This window comes from Heterocephalus glaber, unplaced genomic scaffold, assembly GCF_053883595.1.
Source record: "Heterocephalus glaber isolate CG9 unplaced genomic scaffold, H.glaber_assembly_v1.0 deba00001773, whole genome shotgun sequence".
Classification (NCBI taxonomy): Eukaryota; Metazoa; Chordata; class Mammalia; order Rodentia; family Bathyergidae; genus Heterocephalus; species Heterocephalus glaber.
The window spans coordinates 11,526,718-11,552,239 of record NW_028258463.1 but is presented as its reverse complement, the minus strand read 5'-3'; the positions used below and the strand labels follow the sequence as shown (position 1 = coordinate 11,552,239).

General features: G+C 53.0%; 1 protein-coding gene across 2 annotated transcripts; it reads left to right on the top strand.

The window, feature by feature from the left end:
• Positions 1-62: 62 nt before the first annotated feature.
• Positions 63-25,414, top strand: Nbr1 (NBR1 autophagy cargo receptor). 2 transcript variants are annotated; one of them, XM_013077718.3, is made up of 22 exons: positions 63-411; positions 5,947-6,057; positions 7,743-7,805; positions 9,141-9,159; positions 10,409-10,431; positions 12,426-12,650; positions 13,111-13,188; positions 13,560-13,774; positions 14,185-14,352; positions 14,639-14,848; positions 15,542-15,701; positions 15,788-16,075; positions 16,703-16,849; positions 17,235-17,310; positions 17,763-17,873; positions 18,088-18,252; positions 18,393-18,464; positions 18,901-19,336; positions 20,225-20,316; positions 20,689-20,746; positions 21,110-21,215; positions 24,162-25,414. In XM_013077718.3, the coding sequence occupies exons 2-22, from the start codon at positions 5,956-5,958 to the stop codon at positions 24,333-24,335; spliced, it is 2,988 nt and encodes a 995-aa protein (XP_012933172.2). In that variant the 5' UTR covers positions 63-411; positions 5,947-5,955; the 3' UTR covers positions 24,336-25,414. The 2 variants fall into 2 exon arrangements, with proteins under 2 accessions (XP_012933172.2, XP_012933173.2); XM_013077719.3 differs by lacking the exon at positions 63-411 and adding an exon at positions 630-916.
• Positions 25,415-25,522: the final 108 nt, after the last annotated feature.

Here is a 25,522-nt window from a genome sequence, read left to right as displayed (position 1 = left end):
TAAATAAAATCAGCCAAGGAGCCACCTCCCTCGTCCCCCCCCCACCTCTAGGCTTCCAGTTCCGGCTTAATACGTCACAGTTTCCTACAAGGGTTGGAATGCCTAACAGAGGTCCAAAGGTGAGCGCAGGATAGTGCTCCATGCAGTCTTAAGAAGGGGCTCCCTCCCCTTACCTGCTGCAATGGAAGTCTTAAGCGTGGGCAAATTAAAAAAAAAAAAAAAAAAAAAGAAGAGCGTGAGTAACAAGACTACAACTCCCGACCTGCATTGCGAACGAACGGTCTTCGCCACAGTGTTCTTTGGAGACTGTAGTCCTAGGAAGATACTCTTCCAACGCCCGAAACGAGCGCGATTACCACCACAACCCCTTTGATAGACTGAAGACATTCTCACGATTATGCACGTCGACAGGTATGGGTGGCACTGTTGTTGTGTTGTTTTTGTTTCTTACTAGCAGGCTAGGCTAAAGAACATAAAAACCCTAGGAAGACTACGATTCCCATGCAGCTCCGCGAATCCCGGCAAGTAGTCCTCCAAGGTCGCGGATCGGCGGGACGCAGGGGAGCGGTATTGGATAGAGGAGGAAGTCTGCGGTCTGCGCCTGCACACTCGGTCTGCGCCTGCGCACTCGTAGTTCTGACCCTCCACCCCTGGGTTTGTTATTGTTGTGAGGGTCAGCTGGCTGTGTCCGCCCCCGCCAACGCAGCCTGGACCAATAAATAGGGCAGTGCTTTTGAAGGACAAGCTGTAGTAGCCAATCGCCTTGTGAGGAACTCAGAGGCAACGAGGGACTGGGCCCCGTCTCTCTCCGCCATGTTAGTTGCGCCCCGCAGGGGTAGCCGTTGAGGTGGCGGAGGGTTTTCTGTGCCCAGGCCTGCGGCAGGCGCCCCCCCCCCCCCCGGGGGACGGAAAGCGGGTAAGAAAGTGGCTGCGGAGACCTGGGGGTGGGGTCACGTCACTCCTGGAAGGCTGGAAGATGTTCTGGGGCTGGGGGGGTCGTCCTGCAAACTGCTGTGACTTTTCCGTGTTCAGGGGTAGCGACCTCTGCAGTGGCCGCCTAGAAAGCCACTGTGTCCTGTGGGACAGGGGTATGGAGAGTCTGGGCTCTGATCGCCAAGGGAGACGGAGATTCCCCTAGGCAAAGAAAACGAGAGTCCTCGCGGGTGGTAACACAGTCTTGGGTACGTGGAGTAGGAGGAAAAGTGGACGGCGAGGATTGCGTGTGGAGGAGAGAAAGGGCAGCGCCCGCACACGCTCCCTTCCCCATCCTCGTCCTCGTTGGGGAACCCTCCTTTAAAGAAGAAATCGCCTCTGTCGGTGTACCTTTTTGTCAAAAACACAGCTTTCAGGACACGCATTTTAAAGCCCAGAGAGCTCATTCAGGCCCCTTCTGTAACCCGTAATCAGAGCTGGGGTTCCCAGGTTTATTTCATTGAAGGTAATTGCTCAGGTTGAAAGTCGATGTAGAGGAAAAGTTGACTTATGCCAAGTGGAAGTGAGTCAGTGGCCTGGATTTACAGTAGCGCCAGTTGAGGAAGCTGAAGGCTTAGGCCGCTGCGACCTGACTGCTCTGTGCTGGCTTTAAACCTCCAGGGACAGATGGGGCTAGTTTTGGCTCTGGGATTTCCACAAGTTCAAATGGAATGCTCCTAAAGAGTTTTCACATGTAAGCCAGAGAGAGATGGGCAGTTCTTAATGAAGACCTGGACGTGATCCAGCTAAACTAGAATCTCCCACTTCCTGTTTCCTCCCATTGGCAGATCGCCTGGATGAGCTCCAAAGTATGGAAACTAATTTCTAACTGTGTCGCTTGAGAAAAAGAGATTAGTTTCCTTCCAGACTCCTTAAAGTGTGGAAGTGTGCTTCTTGAAATTGGAAAGTGAGAATGTATTTCAGGATGTCCAGTTTGAGTAGAATGAATCATCGGTCACTTTTCATTTCCCTGAATTTTTGCCCAGTGTCCTGTGGGATTTTCCCCAAATGTTAAGGACCCCAAGAATTGCATACCATGTGAGTGAATACTGGCCGTCAGCAGAATTGGTGCTACAGACTGGCTTTATTTTGGTGATGCATTTACTTCTAGGTGAAGGCAAAGAATAGAAAAATAGTGGTGTCTGACTGTCTGGGTTTGAAATGACCCCTGATCTTCACAGAGTTCAAGGTCCTTAAAATGACAATTTCATGGAGCACTGCATTACACTGTGAAAAACTATTAAGGAACTAAGGACTAATTTTTTTTTTTTTTGAGACAGGGTCTTGCTTTGAATTTCAGGCGGGCCTCCAACACTCAGTGATCCTCCTGCCTCAGCCTCCTGAGTGCTGGGATCACAGGCGTTGCGCCAGCACTCCCACTTTAACACTGACTTATTATAAAAACTTTGCATTTGAATATTGTTTTCAAAGGACTTGCACACACTTTGTTTCAGTGCCGTGGAGTGAACCCATGGTTTTTCTTATGCCAGCACACGCTGTTCCACTGAGCTCTAACCTTTGCTCCCTACTCTATTTACATTTGATTCCTGTACAGTAATAACACTAGAAGGTGGGCAAGGGCAACCCAGTTTTACAGATTAGATGACTGAAGCTGGAGGTGAGCTGACTTGCTCACACTTACGTGGCTCCTGTTGTGCCCAGGGTGTGTCTGGAACCCAAGTCCTCTTGTGACCTCTGCCTCATGACACTGGAAGCTCCTGGGCTTAATTTTGTTCCTCTTTTATCTCCTCCCTCTGCCTGAGGCAAAATCTGACTATGTAGCTGCAGATTAAAAATGTGTTGATGATGACATTCAAACACTTACATTTTTTAGTCCAATTTAGGGTTAACTTTTTTTTCATAAAATCAAAAGCAAGCCAATTCAGCAGGCACAACTCATCAGTAAACAAAATCCCTAATTATATTTTGGGGCCAGGGATTTAGCTCAGTGGCACCGTGCCTGCCTTGCAAGCACAAGGTCATCAATTCGATCCCTGGTACCAAAAAAATAATATATATATATATATGACCAGAATAGATACTTGTTTAAGGAATTGTTTACTTCTCTTTGTTGTTTTTTTTGGTACTGGGGATCGAACTTGGGTCCTTGCGCTTGTGCAGCACACAGTGAAACCACTGAGCTAAATCCCCAGCCCTAGGAATTGTTTACTTCTTAAGTGTCTAATGAGGGCTGGGTTGCAAGGATTCGAGTTCAATCCCAGGTACCATTAAAAAAAAAAAAAGTAATAACATTTTTTTAAAATTCTTGTCTAATTCTTTTTTTAACTTTATTAAGTTTATTGGCACATTTTAGGTATACGTAATGATCACATTCATCATAGGGAATTTGTACCTGTACATGATAGATCTTGATTATTTTTTCCCATTCTCCTCCTCTCTCTTCCACTGCTCTTCCCCTCCTTATTTACAAAAGGCTTGTTTCCATTTTTTCCTTCTTTTCTCATTTTTTTTCCCTTTCCCTTCCTTTCTTCCTTTTATGGAGGAGAGGTTGAAAGTCATGTTAGAATAATCCAGTAAGTGCTGGGCATGGCGGCCCTTGCCTGGAATCCCAGTGCTGTAGGGGGCTGAGGCAGGAAGAGTGAAAATTTGAGCCAAGCACAGGCAATGCAAGAACTGGTCTCAAAAAATAAAAAGGACTCTCAGGAGGCTAAGGATTGCTGCGAGTTCTAGGCCAGCCTGAACTACATAGAGAGACCTTGTCTCAAAGGTAAATAAATAAAAAATAAAAAGGGGTGGGGATGTAGCTCAGTGCAAAGCTGCTGGGTTTAATCCCGGGTTCCAGACGAGCAGAGCACAGTAGGGGCTGGGGATGAGGCTGGCAGAGGAGTGCTTTCCCAGCTTGCTCTAGGCCCTGGTTCAGTCCCCACCTTAGGGGGAAATGTCCTTGTCCAGTAGTGAAGTGGCATTGGTGTGATGTTGGTCCCAAGTTGGTGATTGTGGAAGCCTGATGGGTCCGCCGGGATTTATTGTATTTTCTTTATTTTTGAGTAGGTTTAATTTTTACCATAATGTATAGGTTTTTTAAAAAAAGAGGGCCAGGTATTAAGCTCAGTGGTGCTGCTGCCTACCTCACAACCACAAGGTCACGAGTTTGATCCCCAGTACCAAAAAAAAGAATAGAGTACTAGAGTGTGATAGGGCACACCTCTGATCCCAGCATGTGGGAGGCGGAGGCAGTAGGATCACAAGTTCAAGGCCAGCCTGCTAAATTTAGTGAGGGCTTGTCTCAAAATTTTAAAAAGGGCAGGGACATAGCTCAGTGGTGGAGCATTTGCCTAACGTGCAGGAGGCCCTAGGTTTGGTTCCCAGTACCACACACAACCAAAGATGAGAGTCTGGCTGCAGCCTTAGCTAATGAGGGTCAGTCTAGCATGAGGAGAAGGGAGTGCGCGAGGCTGGCAAGAGAGCTCAGAGAGAAGATGGGGAGATAAAGAATTCCGATGTGTCACAAGCGTGTACCAATCCCATGGCGGGGGTGGTCTTACTGCAAATACAGACTCAAAACAAATTTTTACAGTCCGCTGATTTACCTCAGTGGTTCTTCCTCACAACCGCAAGGTCCCAAGTTGGATCCCCGGTACCAAAGGGGGAAAAAAAAAATTTAAGAGGAGTGCATTGTGCCGGGCATGTGGCGTAAGCCTGTAATCCCAACTCTCAGGAGGCTGAGGCAGGAGGGTCGATTGCTGTGGATCAGAGGCCAGCCTGGGCTCCACAGCGCGGCCCGGTCTCAAAAAACCAGAAAAGGAACCGTATTGCTCTCCTCTCTTGTAAGTTTGACATTCCTCGTTTTAAAAAACCAGTAGACTACAAAAGCATAGTCCTTTGGATGATGGTGTTGAGCATACCCCTTCAGAGCTTCCTGGTTCATATTTTGGCCTCTTAGGTCCTTAAAACTACTCTAGGAGAAAACCTGGGTTGCTCACGTTAGGAAAAGGCTGCCTCGCCTGGAAAAAAGTAGACTGTCACTTTCGAGTCTCAGAAGAATGCAGTCCATCTTAGCCATCTGGGTACCTCCTGCTGCAAATATTTAATTAACCAAGCTCTATAAAGTGCAGCAGAATCCTCAAGAGGTTTTATAAATGCTAGATGATTTCTGTGGGTGTGGTCAAAATAATCTCAGCGGCTTTTTCTTAGTTTTCTTTGAGACACAGTCTCCTTGTGCTGCCTAGACTGGCCTTGAGTTCCTGGGCTCAGGCAGTCCTCCTGCCTCAGCCTGCCACGTAGCTGGGGGTACAGGTGCACGGCACTCTGCTTCTCTGGTTCCTAATAACTGAAGAGCAGTTTTGTGGCCCATTGAAGTGCAAGTCTTTGAGGCATGGTTTGAGCACTACTCTGTTTCTTAAAGGAACAATTCCTATGTAACAGATTAGCTTTCCTGCTAGATTTTATGTTTGTGAAAGCAGGGACTGTAACAAACGGCGTGGAGGAACGAGACTACCCCATCAGTGTGGTGAGGCCATAGAGGTACAGACTGTTCACCTGGGCACAGGTGGACTGATGGCAGGCCAGAGGCCACCACCCCCAAATAGAGTAAAGGCAGAAAGCTTTATAGGGCATTGGGAGAGAGGGTGGGCACAGGTGTCAGAGCAAGTATTTGTGGTGGGGTCCATGCAGCGGTAGAGGCAGGTGTGTGGATGTTTTCGGGTGACTTGGCATTGAGAAGATGCTGTCCTCGTAGCTGTTGTCTCTATGCTGGGAACAGCCCGTCGCATGTTCTGTGTCCGAGACACCACCTGCATGGGCTGCCTATTTTGTTGTGGTTTTTGCATCGAGTCAAACTGCAGCTTGGAATTGCAGCGCATATCCATTAACCATTTCCTGACCAGGTCAAGCCTGCCAGGGACTTTGTTTTCTGCTCACTCTTGTCTTCCAAGATTTGTTGAATGTGGTTTATGGGACTTACAGAAACTTCCTAATGTGCTGTGTTCTCTTCCCCCTTGCTCTCGACTCCAGCCCCACAGCATGGAACCACAGGTCACTCTGAATGTAACTTTTAAAAACGAGACACAAAGCTTTCTGGTTTCTGATCCAGAAAACACAACTTGGGCTGACGTTGAAGCTATGGTGAGTGTTCTTTATTTTGTTTCTGTCTTAAGCATGGGTGTGTTTTCCAAAGGTATCCATTTTCAGCAGTGTTATTTCCAGCTGTTAGGTCTGTCATATGACCATTTCTGGGCCTTTTGGAACATTGTTTCTGACAGAGGTTCAGTGTTCCTGTGGGTGAGATGGGCCCCAATCTAGGGAGCACATACACAAGTCTCTTCTGAAGAGCTTAGAAAGAGAAGGTAGGGGCCAGGGATTTAGCTCAGTGGTTTCGCCGCCTGTTGCACAAGCGCAAGGACCTGAGTTCGATCCCCGGTACCAAAAAAAAGAAAGAGAAGGTAAAATTACTCTTTAAGCAAGCTGGGATTTAGAAAACCTACTTATTTTAGAAGCAGTCTGAGGAATGAATGGTTGGCCCCAGGGAGTGTCTGCGAGCAGAGGCCCTACTGTCTGCCAGTGGCCTGGAGGTATGGAGCTGCTGTTGTGCAAGAGCCCAGGGGTTGCTTTTATTGCGGGTCAGACGGGCCTCCTGGGGGTGCTTATGAAGCAGTCAGACCCTACTTTCCTCCTGTCGATTTGCCCTTTGGACTGTTCTGACTGTTGGGTTTACGGTGTTGAGCGGTTTCCTTCACATATGCCTACCTCCCTCCGAGGCTTCACAGCGCACCACGATGCCTGGCTCGGCCTTGAATGGTGCTTTGCAGAAGGGCTTTAGCACTGAAAGACCTTTATGTCAGTGCCCTGAAGTTTTGACAACACTAGGTGTTAGTGCTTTAACAATGTTTGCTATTCTGATGAGATGATCTTACTGGTTTTTGTTTTTCATTTTTGGTACTGGGATCGAACTTGGGACCTTGCGCTTTCAAGGCAGGCACCAGAACTACTGAGCTAAATCCCTAGCCCTGATCTTACTGTTTTAATTTGCCTTGTTCTGACCACAGGTGAAGTGGAGCTTTTCCTACGTTAAATACTCTGATTTCCTCTTTGAATCTTCTGTACATTGTGCCCATTTTTACCTGGTTTGCTCATCCTGTTACTACCAGTTTTACAGATGTGCTGTGTCGTAAGCAGTAAGCTTTTGTTTGTTATCAACGGCACATTTTCCTAGTCGGTGGTGTTTGATGTTGTGGTGTTTTTGTTCTTTGTGCTGGGGATCAAACCCTGGGCCACACTCAAGCTAAGTGAATGCTCTACCAGTGAGCTACATCCCCAGCCGTTGTAGCATTTACCATATAATCTTTTTTTTTTTGAGACAGGGTCTCGCTGTGTAGTTCAGACTGGTCTTGAACTCACTATATAGCCCAAGCTGGCCTCAAACTCACCAAAATCCTCCTGCCTCAACCTCCCAAGTGCTGTGATTACAGGCATGGGCCGCCATACCCAGCTAGGCCAAATTGACCTTGAACTCACTATGTTGTTCAGTTGGCCTTGAACTCAAAATTCTCCTGCCTCAGCTTCCTTAGTGTTAGGATTACAAATGTAATCCCAGCAAAAAGAATGTTTAATATTTATATAGTAAAATATGCCTGCCCTTTTTCTTTTTGACAGTACTGGGCATTGAACCAGGACTGCATGTATGGTAGACAAGCACTCTAGCATTGAGCTACTCTCCACCCCTGAATGCCCTTTCTTTTCTGATTTCTGAGTTTATGTTATGGCCTCCTTTTTGATACCTTAATCCTGTAATACATGTATTTCATTTGCAGGTAAAAGTTTCTTTTGATCTGAACACTATTCAAATAAAGTACCTGGATGAAGAGAACGAAGAGGTAAAGTACATTATGGCCCCATTGCTGGGTGTTCAGACTAGAGGGTTTTAGGGGGATTTTTTTGAGACGGGGTCTCACTATGTAGTTCAAGTTGGCCTTGAACTCACAGCAGTCCTCTGGCCTCATCCGCCCAAGTGCTGACATTACAGGAGTGTGCCACCACACCAGGGCAGAATAGAGTTATTTTTCTAGAGTGGGATGGGGCTTGAAGAGTTTAGAGTGGTATTTATCTCATTTGTGTGATGACTGAGTGTTACTTGATAATTCAACAGAGATGGAACTGGGAAATAGGAAAGGAGTGTTGAAGTATTTGTGAGATAAATTTAAATAAATTTAAATCAGCCAGGTGTGAGCTGAGCATGGTGGTGCTCACCTGTAATCCCAGTCCACATTCAGAGGCTGGGGCAGGAAGATGGAGGCCAGCCTGAACTATGTAGCAAGACTCGGTCTCAAAAAAAAAACCCAAACAAAATTTAGCCGGGTGTGATGGGACACAACTGAAATCCCAGATTCTGAGGCAAGAAGATCGCTGGGAGTTTGAGGCCAACCTGGGCAACAGAGTGAGTTCAAGGCCAGCCCGAACTATATGCCGAGACCCTGTCTCAAAAAGAAGAAAAAGCCGGGGATTTAGCTCAGTGGTTCTGGCGCCTGCCACGCAAGCCCAAGGTCCTGAGTTCGATCCCCGGTACCAAAAAAAAAAAAGGGCCTGGGGATTTAGCTCAGTGGCACCATGCACCCCTCAGAAGTGCAAGGTCCTGAGTTCGATCCCCTGTATGGGGGGTTACAATTATGAAGTGATCTTAGGTTCAACATAGCACAAGCCAGGGGCCCGGGATTTAGCTCAGTGGTTTCGCCACCTGCTGCGCAAGCGCAAGGACCTGAGTTCGATCACCAGTACCAAAAAAAAAAAAAAAACATAGCACAAGCTGCCACTTAGTTTTTAATAATACAAGAACAGTGACCACCTTTTATTCAGAATCACAGCAGTGCTGTGTATCAGGCGCATTATTATTATTGCTATTTTACCCACAGGAAACCGAGGTACCTCGAGGTTAAGGAACTTGCCCAAAGGCACAAAAGCTTGAAAGTAGTGGGGTGGGCTTTATCCAAAGCCTCTGCCTCCAGAGCAAGCCAGATCACTGTAGCACATTGCCTCTTGGTGTAGCTGAAACAAAGGAGGGCACAGTACTTAAGCAATAGGGTTTCTAACATTGTTCGTGGCTGCCACGTGGTCCTAGAAGAGCTGGGGCCGAGACAAGCCAGGTCCTTGTAGCAGAGATGCTCAGGTGATGACGAGACACTTAGAAGTCACTCTTGATTTTTTTCTCTTTGCAGATATCCATCAACAGCCAAGGTGGGTCCCGCAGAGCCTGGGAGGCTTCACCAGAGGCCTCAGTGTGCTCCCCAGGCCTTTCCGTTTCCACGCAGTCATGGTCCCATAGTGTACTTTTCAGAACAGAATGTGATGTGTTACACACGCACACTGCACTCGGTCGTGCTGGGTGTCTTCCCTGCAGTAACCAGTTGCTATGTGTACATAGCGTCCAGCGGTGGCACACAGCACGTCCTACAGGGAGCTCCTACTGCGTGTGTTGTGTATGTAGGATGGTGCTTTGATTGTTCTTCAGGACAGCTTTCGTGGGGGACGTGGGTGTTGAGGGTGCGATACTGCCCAATGTGGCCAGTGTAGCTTGTCCTCCGGCGCGCCATGTGTGCCTTGTCAGTGTGTGAGTGGCAGTGTTCCCACAGTGTCCTTGGTGGGTGGGGCTTGGAGCGCGCTTTCCCGGAATGCTGCAGCCGGGCGGCCCGAAAGCTGTCACTGGGTAGATGACATAGGGGCCAAGGATCTAGCTCAGTGGCACCTCGCCTGCCTTGCAAGCACAATGCCCTGAGTTTGATTCCCAGTACCCAAAAAACAAAACATAAATGACACAGTATCCCCAGTTCCCCTGACCTTGTGCAGCTGGGTTGAGATTTTGTAACTGGCATCTCCAGGAGCAAGGAAAGGGGTTCAGGGAGGAGAATTGGTCTGCAGTAGCTTCTACTCTCGTGGAAGGGGAAAGGAGTTTGTCAGCAAAACCCAGTAGCTTCTGCTAACATGTAAGGATTGCAAGCTAAGGATTCCTAAGAGCAGCATTTGGGTGTCAACATTATGTGTGCATAAGACGATGTAAGATAGGTACAGTGAAATTGTTACCATAGTGAAACAATGCAGTTACCCACTCCCACCCTCCTTTGGCAAGAGCAGCTACCATCTACTCCTTCAGCAAGAATCTGAATACATGGGGCGGGATTCAGCTCAGTGGTTCTGCTGCCTGCCTCGCAAGCGCACGGTCCTGAGTTCGATCCCCTGTACCAAAAAAAAAAATCTGAACATAGCTGAGCATAGTGGCGCCTGCGGCAGGAGGATCGAAGCAAGTTTAAAAGCATCCTGAACTACATAGCAAGACCTTATTTCAAAAAAATAAAAAGAATTCTGAATACAATACACTGTTACTAACTATAGTCTTAAGGCCATACATTAGATTTTTAGGAGTGACTGTGTTTAATAGAATCTTAAGAGCCGATGAAGAAATATCACTATTTTTTTTCCCCTCTTTTAGGAGAATATGAAGAAGCACTTAAGGTAATGGCTATTGTGTTTCATTTTCAAATGATTTCAAAAATGTTTATTGATTCAAACTTGAGGGCTGAGGTGTAGTTCAGTAGCACTGCAAAAAACAAAAACAAAATTTGAACTTGACGTTCGTTGGGAACTAGGAAATGCAAACACAAGGAAACGAGTTTTCTAGGTGGCCGTGGGGAGCAGGCCCTGTTGCTTGGCAAAAGGCAGCTCCTGATAAAAAGGTTTTTCCTGTTTCTGCTCCTCTCATCGCTCGTCTTGGTGCCACCAGCACACATTTAATAATACGGAAGAAGTGGTGTGGTGGTGTGTGTGCACCTGTGGTCCCAGCTATGCCAGAGGCTGAGGCGGGAGGCTTGCAAGTTCAAAGCCCACCTGGGAACTCAGCAAGACCCAGTCTCCATTTTCAAAATATGGAAGGGCTGGCTGGGGACATAGCCCAGAGGTAGAGGGCTGCCTGCCCTGCTCGAGGCCCTGGGTTCAGTCCCAGTACTGCCAAGACACCCAGCTCTTGAGGCACATAGGAGCTCATGAGTTTTGTTGTATTTATTTACTTTTTCCTCAGTCCTGGGGATCCAACCCAGGGCCTCACCCAGCTGAGGCAGCCTTCCACCTCCAAGCTGTGCCCCAGCCCGACACACTGTCCTGATGACGCATTTGTTGTGAGCCAATCACCCACAGTCAGGCTAAGTGTCTCCTGGGGAGGAATGCTATCCCCAGGGCTGGGCGTGGTGGTGCACACCTGTCCTCCCAGCACAGGTTCCAGGCCTGGGCTACACAGTGAAACCCTGTTGCAACAAAAAAAAGAAGTCTTAAGTCTAATGTATAAAAATAGATATGGGGCTGGGGATTTAGCTTAGTGGCACTGTGCCTGCCTTGCAAATGTAAGGTCCTGAGTTTGATCCCCCGTATCGGAAAAAAATAAAAATAGGTAATTGTGGGTGACGATTGGGACTGCTGACTTGGCCCCAGGTTTCTTCCTAGACCGTGAAGTACCTCATGGAACCTCAGATGTTTCTTGTTTTTTTGGTACCGGGGATCGAACTCGAGTCCTTGTGCTTATGCAACAGGCAGCGAAACCACTGAGCTAAATCCCCGGGCCCTTCAGATGTTTCTTGAAGTAGTTTGAAAAGTAGGATTTCTACGAAGGCTTTATTCAGAAAGATGTGACTACTTTAGCTTGCTCTCTAGTCCTTTTTTTTTCCAGCTAATATTCTTGACAGGGCTGGGGATGTCCCTCAGTGGCACTGTGCCTGCCTGGCAAGCTCAGGGTCCTAAGTTCGATCCCTGGTACCAACAAAAAAAATTTCTTGGCAAAGAAATAGCAGACTGGGTATTAGCAGTGTTAATACTATTGAGTTAATAAGTATCTGAGTATCTGTTAGCCTTCGTGCTTGGGACAAGTGTTTGGCTTTGGCTTTTGGATTCTGGGGTGTTTGCATATGGACAGTGAAATGTCTTAGGAAGGGACTCAAGGCTGCACTTGGAGTCCACATGTGCCTGCTGCAACTGTGAGGGTGCAGCCTGACAGTAGCTTGTGGCGGTCCTTTTTACCCCACCAGAGTTTCCACTGCAGTTTGTCCGAAGGTCAGGTGTGGAATTACCACCTGTGGCGTCAGGTTGGCGCTCAAAAAGTCTCAGATTTCTTAGCATTTCCGATTAGGGATACTGAACCTATATACGCATTTAATAATGAAAATAAGCCAAGCATGGTGGTGCCCTCCTTTAATCTCAGCACTCTAGGAGCCAGAGGCAGGAGGGTCACCACAAGTTGGTGCCCAGCCTTGGCAACTCAGTAAGACCCTGTTTGAAAATCAGAAGCAAAAATGGGCTGGGGATATTGCTCATCTGAAGGCCTTGCGTTCAGACCCCATATGCAAAAGCAGGAGGGGAAAACCTGGTATTTCCTAACACTCTTCCTTCCTCTTACGGGCTTTAAAATTCCACCTGTGCAAGGCGACTCACATGGTGGTTCTTGTTTCCTAACGTGCGCCCAGATGGCGGTGAAGCAGGGAAACCAGCTGCAGATGCAAGTCCACGAAGGGCACCCTGCCACCACCACCACTGCCACCACTGCTTCTGCTGCTGCCGAAGCCCCAGCCCTGCCGAGGGCAGAAAGATGCGCAGCTCCCAGGCCGGGGAAGAAGCCAGTCGCACACTACTCCTCCCTGGCGAGAGCTGTGGGGTCGGGCCTGAGAAGCCCCAAGGAGCCAGCACCCTGGGTATGCAGGGCTGGGCATCTGGCTGGGTCTCCCCACCCTGCTCCTGGCCTGTGATTGTGGGAATCCCTTGTTCATCCCCCTGGGCCCTCTTAGCCATGCATCCTGGCACTTGGACGGCACTGCTGCGAGTGGTGCTTGACTGGAGAAGGGGAGCAGAGCAGGAGAGCAACTTTGTTTTCCTTTTCTGCTTTGAATTGTGGCTGTTAAACCTCATGCTTAGCCAGGTATGGTGATTCATGCCCATGATTCAAGCACTCAGGAGGCCGAGGCAGGAGGATCGCTGCAAGTTGGAGGCCAGTCTGGGCTACATGACGAGACCCTGTCTCAGCAAAAAACAAAAAAAAACCCAAACATCATACTCAGAGAATCCAACAGAAGAAACCCCACAATGAGACATTTTGGGGAAATTATCTTGAATAGACAGAGTGAGCTCCGCAATCTTGACTGTGTTTCTGTGCAGCCATTTCCACTTGCTCCGTGTGACTCGGACCACACCCAGGACGGGCCTCCAGACTGGTTCACGAGCTACCTGGAGACCGTGAGTGCCCCCTGCGGTGGGGCCGGGAGCAGCATGAAGGGCCCAGGAGCCTCTGGTGCCGGGGAGGGGCGATAGCTCAGACTGAGGGCCAGAGTGGGTCTGGCCAAGCGCCCTGAGCGCAGAGGAGGAGCCAGTGTGGCAGGGACGCTGACCTCTGCACTCGGAAGGAAGGAAGCGCCCCTCGGTGTGGGCTCGAAGCCGGTCTCACTGAACAAGCAGAGCTTTGGTCACCTTGCTGTTTGTTCGCTCCATGCCTGTTAGTCCCCATTCCTGTCCTTCATAGGAACCGCTGAGGTTTCCAGTCTGTCGCTGTCTTTGCCCCTCTTCTCGGTGTCAGTGCTGAGTTCGCCCACTTCCCACTTTGTGTTTAGTTCCGAGAGCAGGTCGTTAGAGAGACGGTGGAGAAGCTGGAACAGAAGCTGCACGAGAAGCTGGTCCTCCAGAGCCCGTCCTTGGGCCCCTGTGCCTCCGACATCTCCGTGCCTGCTTCAGGGGACATGCTGTTCCTGCCAGAAAACCTGTTCAGTTGGCACATTGCCTGCAGCAGCTGCCGCCGGAGGATCGTGGGCGTGCGCTACCAGTGCAGGTGAGCGGGCTGTGGGCCTCGGAGCAGGGACCTGCCTGCCTTCCAGGTGGGGCAGGGAAGGTCAGTGTCCTTAGTCCATGGGCGGCAGCTGTAGGGGCTGTGGGTTAGAAGTGCAAGCCCTGAAGAGAGTCATCCAGATAGCAGGCGGGTCACGGAGCCAGCTCATCCACACTCCCCGAGGCAGGTTGCTGCGGAGCGGCCCTCGCCTGCTGAACGCAGTCTGTCTTGCTCCCTCCCAGGGGTTGTCCTGGGGACAGATCCAGTGTCATGTCCTGGTTTGATTAATGAGGGACATTAGCCTCTCACAGTCAGGCTTGGGCTCGGGCTCCCCAGAGCGGGGAGCAGAGCAGGGGCAGGCGTCCGCTCAGCGTCTCCCTGTGCCGTCCCGCACTGCGCCCTTCTCCCCACAGCCTGTGCCCGTCCTACAACATCTGCGAGGACTGCGAGGCGGGCCCCTATGCCCACGACACTGACCACATGCTGCTCAAGCTGCGGAGACCTGTTCTGAGTGCCTCGGAACCAGTCTCCCACCCGAAGTCCTCCGCTCCTCGCCTCCCGGCTGCCCTGGAGCAAATCAGGTGAAGCCATAGGCTGGGCAGCTTCGTCTCTGAGGGCTTCTTGGTGGTGATCACCCAAAACACTGGTGATAAACTAACCCGGGGCTGTGTGGTGCCACACGGCGCGCAGTCTCCTGGCTTCCATGTCTGCGCCCTTGGAGCTGCCGCACAGTGATGCCAGCAGTGTCCGAAGGTGGTGGGCAGCATGGAGAGGGGCCCAGCGCTGACAGAGACAGCCCCTGGCTCCACACAGCTTGGGAGTTGTGAGTGCTCTCTTCCTTTAAGATGTTCATGTATTACCTCACAGGCTCCAGAAACAGGTTGATAAGAACTTTCTCAAAGCAGAAAAGCAAAGATTGCGAGCTGAGAAGAAACAGCGTAAAGCAGAGGTTAAAGAGCTTAAAAAGCAGCTTAAACTCCACAGAAAGATTCACCTGTGGAACTCGATCCATGGGCTTCAGAGCCCCAAGTCCCCTCTGGTCCGGCCCGAGAGCCTGCTGCAGCCCAGCACCCTGAGGTGAGCAGGGCCGGGGTGGGGCCGGACGGGAGTCCAGCTGGCAGAGCTAGACTGTCACGACCGCCTGGCTTCTGTCTGTCTTTTTTCCTCTGGGCCCTTTTCTTTCTTTGAGAGGGCATCCCAGGTTGCCCATGCTGCTGTTTAACCGCTGGGCTCAGCACCCCTCAGGCCATGGTCTCCCAAGTCACTGGGCCCGCACATGTGGCCCTGCCTGTCTGGCCCTCCTGTGCTTCACCCCTGACGCTTCTCACACACTGAGCCTCAGCTTCCTGGCGGATGGTCTGGTGATCTTGATCAGGAGGATGGAAACCAGGGAGGCTCAGCAGGTGGCTGTGGCTTCCGCTCTGTGGGCCCTCTGGCCCTGGAGCAGAACCAGCTGTGTTTAAGAGCCGTCCTCTCCATCATGGTTTGGCCCCTCTAGCTGTCCTCACCTTGGGCCTTGGCTGAGGAGTGGGCATCCTCTCGAGGCTGGGTTGGTGTGTGGGGCCGCAGCACAGTGGTGCAGCGCTTGCCTGGCATGCAAGACCCCCCCAGTTCCATCCCCAGCCCCACACCAGTAAGGGAAGAGCGAACGGGGGAGGGCATGCATCAGGGTCACCTTGCAGGAACTCGTCGGGTCACAGCCTCTCAGGCTGGTGTGGGACCAGAAACCTCCAACCCAGGCGAGCACCTGAGCCTCTGAGTCCCCCTCAGGCTCCCCGTGCAGCCCGGTGCCCTGGTCCTGCCGACCTTCAGTGCAGCCTTCGTGGATGAGAACTTGCCAGATGGGACTCACCTCCAGCCAGGAACCAGGTTCATCAAACACTGGAGAATGAAGAACACGGGGAACGTGAACTGGAGCGCGGACACGAAGGTACTGTCCCCGCAGCATAGGCGCGTGCCCTGAGGCTGCAGAAGCACAGCCCATGAGTGCACGGTCTCCGGCCCTGTGCTCCACAGCTCAAGTTCATGTGGGGGAACCTGATGCTGGCGTCTGTGGAGAAGAAAGATGTCCTGGTGCCCTTCCTGGAGGCTGGCCATGTGGGCGTGGTGTCCGTGGAGTTCATCGCCCCAGCCCTGGAGGGGACATACACGTCCCATTGGCGCCTGACTCAGAACGGCCAGCAGTTTGGGCCTCGGGTCTGGTGCAGCATCGTCGTGGACCCTTCTGCCCCCGCAGAGAGCCCCGGCAACACCAGCAAGGGCATGAGCGGCTCCAGCAAAGCCAGGCTCAGCTGCCAGCGGGAGGTGAGTGTGCAGACACCCCGTGTGCTGGGGCTCTTCTCAGAGTAAGAGGGATGAGGACGGCCTGAGCCCGTGCGAGGCTCGAGAGCCTGCAGCCCCTGCCCCTCTGACAGACACGGGGCCTCTGAGCAGAAGGGCTGTCCTCTGCTGCACTGGGAGCCCCGCCACGGTTAGCCCGCCGAGGCTTAGGTCTGTGAGTGGGGAGCATGTGGCGAGGCGGACAATTGCCTGGAGCAAAGGGAGAGGAGGGCCCAGGTACACAGTCCCCTCCGGAGGTCCCCGCCGATCAAGGGCCCTAGACCTTCCTACCGGTGAGTCACCGCCTTGTTTTTTTTTCTTGCAGTACTGGGGATTGAATCCAAGGTCTTTGCATTGAGCCACGTCCCCAGCTCTTTTGATTTTGAGACAGTCTCAGTTACCCGGGCTGGACTCAAACTTGGCAGTCCTCCTGCCTCAGCCTCCTGGAGTGCTGGGAAGACAGCCAAGTGCCACCAATCCTGGCTTTTTTTTCAACATAGAGATTTACCAGTTTTTTTTGTTTATTTGCTTATTTTAGGAGGAGACATTGTCAGTTTCTTGCTTGAGTTCTGTTGAGGGCTTAAGATTTGTTCCAACGGCTTGTCTCTGTAGGAGGCCTTTCTCCTGGCTAAAGAAACCCCACTGAGCGAAGTGACTAAAGGGACAGAAGGGACAGGGGCTTGCGACCTGCAGAAGACAAAAAGTGTGGCCAGTGAGAGGGAGCTCTACATCCCGTCTGTGGACCTCCTGACCGCGCAGGTACAGGGTGCAGCCCTTCGAGGGGGGGGAGTGTGGTGTGGGGATAGACACACGCCCACCCTCACCCACACACACGCACGTGTGGAGCAGTGGTTGGCCACCCACCCTGCCCCAGCCAGGTGTGCACTGGGCCCAAGGTCCGTGGAGTTGGGTTTCTGAACGCAGTGCCTGCACTCTGAGTCGGGGCTCACCTGTGGGGCCTTACAGCCGCCCCGGCCGCCTCTGTTCTCCTCTCACACTGCACGTCTTCTCTCCTGCCTGTGAGCGCCTGCCTCCCAGTCAGCTCCGCCTGGTCATGCAGCTGACTCCTGGGGAGAGCAGAGCCGCGGTCAGGGCACCGTGCAGGGGCCCACTGCTGTGGACTCACACGCCATGTTTCTCCTAGGACCTGCTGTCCTTCGAGCTGCTGGACATAAACATCGTGCAGGAGCTGGAGCGGGTGCCCCAAAACACCCCCGTGGGTAAGCCTGCGCTCACGCTGCTTGTCCCTGTTCTGGCAGGCACAGGCTGCAGCCCTGGTTGATGCTGAGGCAGCTGATGGCAAGCATTTCTCCCTCAGAGTGGTAGGAGAGTGGCACCCCGGTTCATTTTCCTCCTTTCCCTGTCGCCTGCCAGAAGCTGCAGTACAAGTTTCTGCAGGGCTTCCTTACTGTGAAGGGACATACTTTGCTCATTTACATTTCATTGTTTATGCCTCGGCCGCAGCCTTCCAGGCCAGGCAGCCGTTGGTGACTGGCTGGTCTGAGGTCAGTGTCTGCCTGGTGGTCCAGGGAAATTAGGACAGGCCCGAAGCGTGCCCCACTCGGGTGTGTGCTAGGCCTGCAGAAGGCGGGATCCCTGTGACCCATGGCCTCACCCTGCCTGGGAAGGAGCCTGCTGCTCCTCAGCTGATGGCCCTGTCTTCACTCTCCAGATACGACTCCTTGCATGTCTCCTCTGCCACATGACAGTCCTTTCCTGGAGAAGCCTGGTTTGGGGCAGATACAGGAGGAGAGTGAAGGGGCGGGCTGTAAAGCACGTCCGGGTAGGTCAGCATCTGCAGTGGGGGGCCCTCCCTGTCGCACCGCAGGCCTCCTGCTCCCCTCCCGCCCTCAGCATGCACACAGGTGTCCTGTAGCACCTCACCCTGACACCTCCACCGAGCGGCAACTCCTGACCCAGTAATTCCCTCACCTTGGTGAGGACTGTGGGGCATGCCCAACTGCAAACACCATGTGCCAAGTTCTGGTTCCTTTCAGGCCCCACAGCTCCTGAAAACAGGAAGGTGGAGACCGTGGGCTCGGCGGAGGACGCAGAAGATGACCTGAGTGGGACCCAGTTTGTGTGCGAGACCGTCATCCGCTCTCTGACCCTGGATGCAGCCCCAGACCACAACCCACCCTGCAAACAGAAGGCCCTTCAGCGTGAGTGTGCCCGGCCCTGTCCACCCCACGGCACCTGCAGTGGAGTGAAGGAGTGTTCGGGGCTCCGCATGGCTGTTTCTCGGACTCCCCTTCCCCACCTGACCTTAGAATTGCAGCCTAACTTGCACCTCTACTGCCAGGGTCGGGGCCACAGCTGTACCCCACTGAGGATCAGCGGGCAGCGCAGCACACACACTGCAGCAAAGAGTCCTGTAAGTAGTGAGCACCGCCCATGGGCCCTCTGCCAAGTTGTCTGCTTTCCTGGAAATCTGGGGGAAAGCAGGAGTGCTGAGGTGAAGTTCTGCTTTGAGAAATAACCTGGCAGGAACCTCAGGCTGCCCATAGGTAGAGCAATACTGTGTACTTGAGAGAGTATTCAGAAATTCAGAGCCCGGAGTGGTGGTGCACACCTGTATTCCCAGCACTCGGGAGGCTGCGGCAGGAGGATCACAGCCATTTCAAGACCAGCCTGGGCTGTATAGGGAGACCCTGTCTCAAAAAACAAAAAATTCCAAATTCTGGTGCATAAAAACATCAAGGGATAATAGTTTCCTCGCTCTTGTGACCCACAGAGCTTTCCCAAGCATGGATCGCGCCAGGAGGTGCTCCTAAGCACCTCCTTTCAGCTTGCTTCCTTCCATCCCTTAGTGAACTTCACCTCGCCTGAGGAGGGGTCCCTGGGAGCCGAGAAGGAGGAAATTGTCTGTCTCGCTGAGGACGGAGTAGAGGAGGAGGACACGGAGGAGCTTGGAGAGGTTCAGAGCCAGTCCTCCTGCTCCTCAGAGGACTACATCATCATCCTTCCCGAGTGCTTCGACACCAGCCGCCCGCTCGGGGACTCCATGTACAGCTCCGCGCTCTCGCAGCCGGGCCTGGAGCAAGGGGCCGAAGGCGAGCTAGGGTTGGAGGCTGGGCGGGAGCCGACTGAGACTGAGATCCAGGCCGGAACCGGAACCCCGGCCACACCACCTGCAGGGCAGCGCCCATCCCAGGAGCACAGCCTCAGCACCATCCTCACCACCTCACAGACTCTGCAGGCGGTGCCCCTGGGCCCTGAGGTGGGGCTCCTGCCGGCGCCACCCAGGTACCCCACCCCCGGGACAGAACAGTGGGAGGAGCAGCCTGGCCTCAACTCTGTGTTCCTCAGCCCTGGAAGACTTTTCCTGTAGTAAAATCCAAGTTTAGATGAATAAAAGTATTTCCCAGGATTTATGGATTTGGGACTTACAGGAATACCTGTTTGAGACTGCCTGCATTACCTGAGCATAGTCCATCTGCTTATTTTGAATCCCTGAGAGCCAGTTACTAAACCAAACACCCCTGGGCCTTCCCTTCTTATTCTGCTTGTTTATGAGTAAAGGCAGCAAAGACAAACGTGTACATTAACCCGAGGTGTAATTAGGAAGTTAGGAACCTAATAGAGATTCGAATTCTCCACGGGATCCGTCTGAGTGGTTGCCCTCTCCCAGTGCCACAGGAAATGCCAGCAGCCTGGCTGTAACTTACAGCCTTCTCCCCGGAAGCTGGCCAGGTCTCTTAACACCCTCATACGGGGGTGTTGATAAAGTGACCAGACTGGGCCAGATGTGGAGGTGTACGCCTGTCATCTCACTGCTGTGGGAGCCTGAGGCAGGAGAATTGCCAAGTTTGATCCCAGTGTGGGCAACTCAGCAGTTTAATAAGGCCCTGTCTCAGAGAATGAAAGGGCTAGGGATGCAGCTCAGTGTGAAGGCCCTGGGTTCAACCCCAGTTCTGTACTTGAAAAAGTGACCAGACAAAGCCGATCATTCTGGTTGACGGTGGCCAAGGAGGAAAAGTAGAAGGTGGCTCCTAGGCCTGGGCCTGGAGTCATGCTTGTGACTGGGCAGGACTGCGATCCCCTGCATCATGCGGCACCGCCATGCTGTGCCAATTGTCTGTCCCCCGCTGCCACTGCTGTTTTTCAACTCACTGTCTGTGTCCTCTCTGCAAGGCGTGCTCTGTGTGCACACCATGGCCCCCCGGGAGTGGACGCCCCGGCCACCGCCCCAGAAGCCTCTGCAGCCCCCAGTCAGGTCGGAGCAGGTAACTCTGGCTCAAGCGCCATGCTCTCCTTTCACAGCGGGGCTGGCAGGCTGTCAGCTTCCAGCCTGTCTTCCTCTCTGCGAAGCTCCTCAGGGCTTGGAGGACCTGGCAGAGGTGGGCGTCATGTGAGGTCGGCCACGGGTGTTGTAGGCCCGGCCTTGCAGGCCCAGGGTCCACCGGAGTGTGGGAGAGCTGGACTCCTGTGGAGGGATGGACAGAGCGGGTGGTTCAGCTCCCTCTCCCTAGTCCTGATCTCCGCAGTGTCAGTGTCTCCTATGCCCTACGCAGTACCTGCCAGGTGGCTGCCGCCCGCCCAGGTCAGGCACGCGCAGGCTGTGGTGCTGCCTCTAACCAACAGCTCTCTGCTTTCAGGGCCCAGAGGCTGCCCAGGACCTGTGACCAGCGGGCAGAAGAGCTGTGACCACTCAAGGTAACAGCGCCGCCCACGCTGCTCCTGCTGGGGCTCCAGACAGCGGGACAGCAGCCCCATCCCTGAGCAGCAGCAGGCAGAGGGCGTGCCCCAAACTTCTCCCCAGTGCTGGGGAGGCTGCATTCCGCTCCCCTTGGGGTGCTGTGACACGAGTGCAGGACCGAGCTGCCCAGAACCTGCACTGAGGTCCGTGCCTGCTCCACAGCTGGGCCCACAGCAGGCAGGGCGTGGGAGCAGAGAACGCACACTCTGGGAAGCAGCCCCGCCCACCTGCCCTCCCGCCTGCCCACTCTGCCTCCTGATTCTCTCCGGAAACCCCGCAGCCAGCTGTCCTATAAGGCGGTGGTGGCTTTCCCTCCGCAGGCACCTGCACGGGAGCAGCATCGCGGGAGGGCTGGTGAAGGGGGCCTTGTCCGTTGCCGCCTCTGCATACAAGGCCCTGTTTTCTGGGCCCCCTGTGACTGCACAGGTCAGTACCCGCTCAGCTGCCTGACCCTCGGCTCCAGGGCACCAAGGCCCAGTGGCGGGGCTGTGGGGAGAGCACGGGCCTCGGCGTGCTCTTTGGTTCGCACACAGCCTTGCTCGCTCCTTTCTGGGCGCCTGACTTCAGCCAGGTTCCTCAGCGAGGAGGACGGTGCTCACGTGACTGAGGACCTGCTGCAGAGGCAGAGGCTGTGGGACAGCGCTCAGTGGGCAGGGCAACATGTTGCCGGCCTTGGGGCCCCGGGCAGAAGGAGGGCTCACCAGGAGCACAGTGGGCAGTAGTGGGCAGCACAGAGCCAGTGCGCCCCGCAGGGAGGGTGTGGGTGGTGAGGCTGTCTGCGGAGAGGGTAGAGAAGGGCAGAGATGGATGCTGGGGCCTGGACGTCATGGTAAGGCACAGGGCGATGAAAGGACGGGACTTGACAGGGCCACACTGGCTTAGTGAGCCCCACTGTAGTGTGGAGGCTGATGGAGCCAGTGAAGAGCCATGTGGAGACCCACGGACAGCTGGAGAGGAGGGTTGGAGAAGGCAGTAGAAGAGATGGAAACGCCTGTAACCCTAGGACTCTGAGGCTGAGGCGGGAGGATCGAAAGTTGGAGCCCAGGCTGGGCAACTTAGCAAGACCCCGTCTCAGAGTAGGCAAAGGGCTGGGACAGCTCAGTGCGAAGACCCTGGCTTCAATACTGAATGCTGCACTTAATCAAAACTAATTTTAAAAGAGGGCCTGAGGACATAGCTCAATGATAGTGTGTACCTGGGTTCCATCCCCAGTGCCACAAAGAAAAGAATTCTAGGCTAAAGCCTAAGCTTCTGGCTCCGGCCATGCAGAGGCTGTGCGGGTGGTGTGAGAGACAGGTTCACTGTGGGCAGCGCTGCATGCCAGCCGTACCTGGGTCCACTAAGGATGGCGAGGGTGCAGTGGAGGAGGGTTGCCCTGAGACAGGCAGCCTGATGCTGACATGCGGGTCACAGCAAGAGCCTGTGGGCCAATGGGGTTATCTGGGAAGATGGGGAAGGCCAGAAGCAGCCCTTGTGAATCAGGGAAGAGGACCTTGCACCAGGGACAACGCGTGGGGGTCAGAGTCTGCTGGTTGGGTCCTGCGGGAAGGTCGGACCTGGTGGCAGGGGTCTGCAAGTGCGAGGACAGTGCCCCGAGGCCCAGCAGCCACAGCCCCAGGGCACAGGGCAGCGGCCAGGCCACCTGGCAGAGGGGCGAGGCTGGATGGCAAGGGCTAAGGACAAAGGCGGGGTGTGGGTCAGAGCCTCCTCGAGAGCCCACTCACCCAGGTCAGGATGGCCAGCCGGTCTCCCCGCTCCACGAGGGAGGGTGCCTCAGAGCCCAGCCCTGAAACACAGTGCTTCAGCAAGGCCCTGCCTCAGAATGGAAAGGGATGGGGCTGGGGTCAGAGCAGAGGCCCTGGGTTCCATCCCCAGTGCTGCAAAAAAATTAGATAAGAAATTAAATATTAGGAAGGACGCAGGGAAAGGCAGCCTCCTGCACTGCCAGTGGGCACAATGTTAACTTAGCCACTGTGGAAATGTGTGGGCCGGGGCTGTAGCTCAGTGGCGCAGTGCCTGCCTGGCAAGCGCAGGTCCTCAGTTCGACCCCCATACCCGGAAAAAAAAAGAAGTCGGTGTGGCGGCTCCTCAAAGAGTAAAAGCAGAGCCACTGTTTAATCTGGAGGTCACACTCCTCAGTGTAGACCAGTGGCGGTGAACCTATGGCACCGTGCCTCAGCTGGCACACAGCCCTCTGTCACACGAGTGCCAGCTCGCCCAGCAACTGAGCACTCGGGTTTAATCGCAGGTTTGGCACTTTGCAATAAATAAGTGTTCTGGGTTGCAGTTTGGAGACTGGGTCTCTAGAAGGTTCCCCACCACTGGTGTATGCTAAGAGAAAGTCAGCATAGCAAAGGGAAACCTACACACCCGTGTCTCTCACAGCACAGTAGCCAAGACATGGAATCAGCTAGCGCCCTTCAACAGATAGTGGATAAAGAAAACCTGCGGGATATATCAGTATTTCTCAGCCAAAATAAAAAACCAAAATTTTGGGGCTGGGGATGTAGCTCAGTGGCACCACGCCTGCCTCACAAGTGGAAGGTTGTGAGTTTGATCCCTGGTAACCCCCCAAAAAAACCCCACAAATTTGTCATTTGCAGAAAAATGGGTGGGTCTGGAGATGATCTTACTGAGCAAGTGTCACATGTCCTTCCCAGTATGTGGAATCTGGAAAAGACACGAAAGTAGAGGGGAACTTACTAGACAAGAGAACGAGGGAGAGGGCTTAAGGGTGGGAAATGGGGCGTGAATATGATCAAAACACATACATGATAAATACATACATATATAAATCTGTATCAGAACAAAATCTGAAACTCGGGAGGAGAATCTGCCAAAAATGAAACCCTCTCCATAGAACCAGTACGCCCAGTTGAAAACTTGTGGGGCCAGAGGAGAGGATGATTACTGGAAAAAGATCTCCAGTGTGGAAGGGAGTAGAGACAAAGTGCTGTGTGTGGAAGGATCAGCCTGGGGAAGGGGAGGGAAGGGATCCTGAGGGGCGGGCCTGGAGGGGAGGTGGAGGTATTTGGGGCTGAGGCCGAGCCTGTGTGCCCGCCCTGTGGGCTCCACACATGCCTGTGACCTGGGGCTGGTGACAGATTTAAAGGCCGCGTGGCGCCACAGGGCTTGGCCAGTATGGGCTCCCAAACAGTGTGGTCACTGCTCCCTCATTCTCATGCGTCCCTGCCGCCGCCACCGAGCACAGACTCGGGCCCAGAAGGCACTGAGGCCGGGCTGTGAGCCCGTAGTGGATACCTAGCACTTCCCACACATCTGGGAAGGCTGGTGTGTGCAGGAGATGGGAAAACGAAGCTAGGAACCCTTGAGTCACAGGCAGTGCTGTGTGCTGCTCTGGTCTCTCCACAGCCCATAGTTTCTGAACACCAGACCGCATCCCTGATGGCTCACCTCTTTGAAATGGGTTTCTGCGACCGGGAGCTGAACCTCAGGCTGCTGAAGAAGCACAACTACAACATCCTGCAGGTGGTGACTGAGCTGCTTCAGCTCAGCAACAACGACTGGCACAGCCACCGCTACTGAGGCGGCCTTGTCACCGCCTGCCGCTCCACGTGGTCTTTATTCTGTCCCAGGCTTGGGGGGGAGGCCCGTGCTTGCTTTTTAATCTGATGAATCTCTGGAGCCCTTCATTGAATTTTCAAGACAGTATCTGTTACAGTATTTTTTGAAGCAAATCAAAGACCAGTACTTCACTTTAGGAACTGGACGGCTAGTGGGAAGTCAGTTTTTCAGTTGATTTGGATAAAACACCTCCCTCCATTTTAGTGCATTGAAGAGTGTACCGTGAACTTCTGTAGAACCATTTTTCTTTCTGCTTGTACTGAAGTTGAGTATTTTCCTCTGGTTCATGTGGATGTTTTTAATGGGGATACCTGTTGATTGTCAGTCTTTAAAAGAAATGAGCCTTGGCGTTTGTTCTCACCAATTCTCCTGATTCCTGTGGCCCGCCCCAGGCCTCACAGCCACGTGGTATGGAAAGGGTACAGGGCAGGGCTGTTGCGCTTGCAGAAATCTCCGCTGAAGGGAGGACGGCCAAGCTCCGGCCATCTGAGGGCCTCGGCTCAGAGGTGCCTCAGTAGTGAGCTTGCAGACATTTTTCTTTCATTTAAGAAGAGAAACTTCGTGTGAAATATTTCACTAGTCCTCTAGAGAAGGAAAAACCCACCTATTAAAGGGAAAGGTGAATTTAATAGCTACCTTTTTTGTGAATGTCAGGGACGTTCTTTATAGGAGAGTGGAAAGCAGGAGGGCACCGACATGAATCAGACTGGGGTGGCGGTGAGCGAGTGGGTGGCAAAGCCTGCAGGGCGAGCCCACTGGACAGCTTGTGGTCCACCTGCAGGCGGGAAAGAGCTCGCTCAGGGCCCAGGCCCTCGCTGTTCCCAGGTGAGCCAAGAGGAAACAGACGTGTTCAGGAAAATGACTTCCAGAGAAGGAAAAATCTGAATCCCAGCCCAAAGGGGCAAGGATAGTTAAAATAGTATTATTTAACCTGGATGGTATTTATAACAAGTGGCAATTTTAATTAATCACTAATTGTAATGTTTATTTCCAGTATAACTCTTGAATGCTACTAAATAAACCAGAATTCAGACTGCAAACCAGCCAGGCCCTCCCTCATTTAAAACGCTGCTGCGGGCCTCCGGTGACAGGGCTGATTTCAGGGGGCCCTTGCGTGTGCGGCCGCCCGCCGCTGTACCGCACCTGAC

Excerpts from the sequence above, each read along its gene's own strand:
- Nbr1 (XM_013077718.3), top strand. The coding sequence starts at position 5,956 with ATGGAACCACAGGTCACTCTGAATGTAACTTTTAAAAACGAGACACAA. Across the intron at positions 16,076-16,702 it reads GGCTCAGCTGCCAGCGGGAG|GAGGCCTTTCTCCTGGCTAA; the intron begins GTGAGTGTGCAG and ends TTGTCTCTGTAG. Across the intron at positions 18,253-18,392 it reads CAAACAGAAGGCCCTTCAGC|GGTCGGGGCCACAGCTGTAC; the intron begins GTGAGTGTGCCC and ends CTCTACTGCCAG.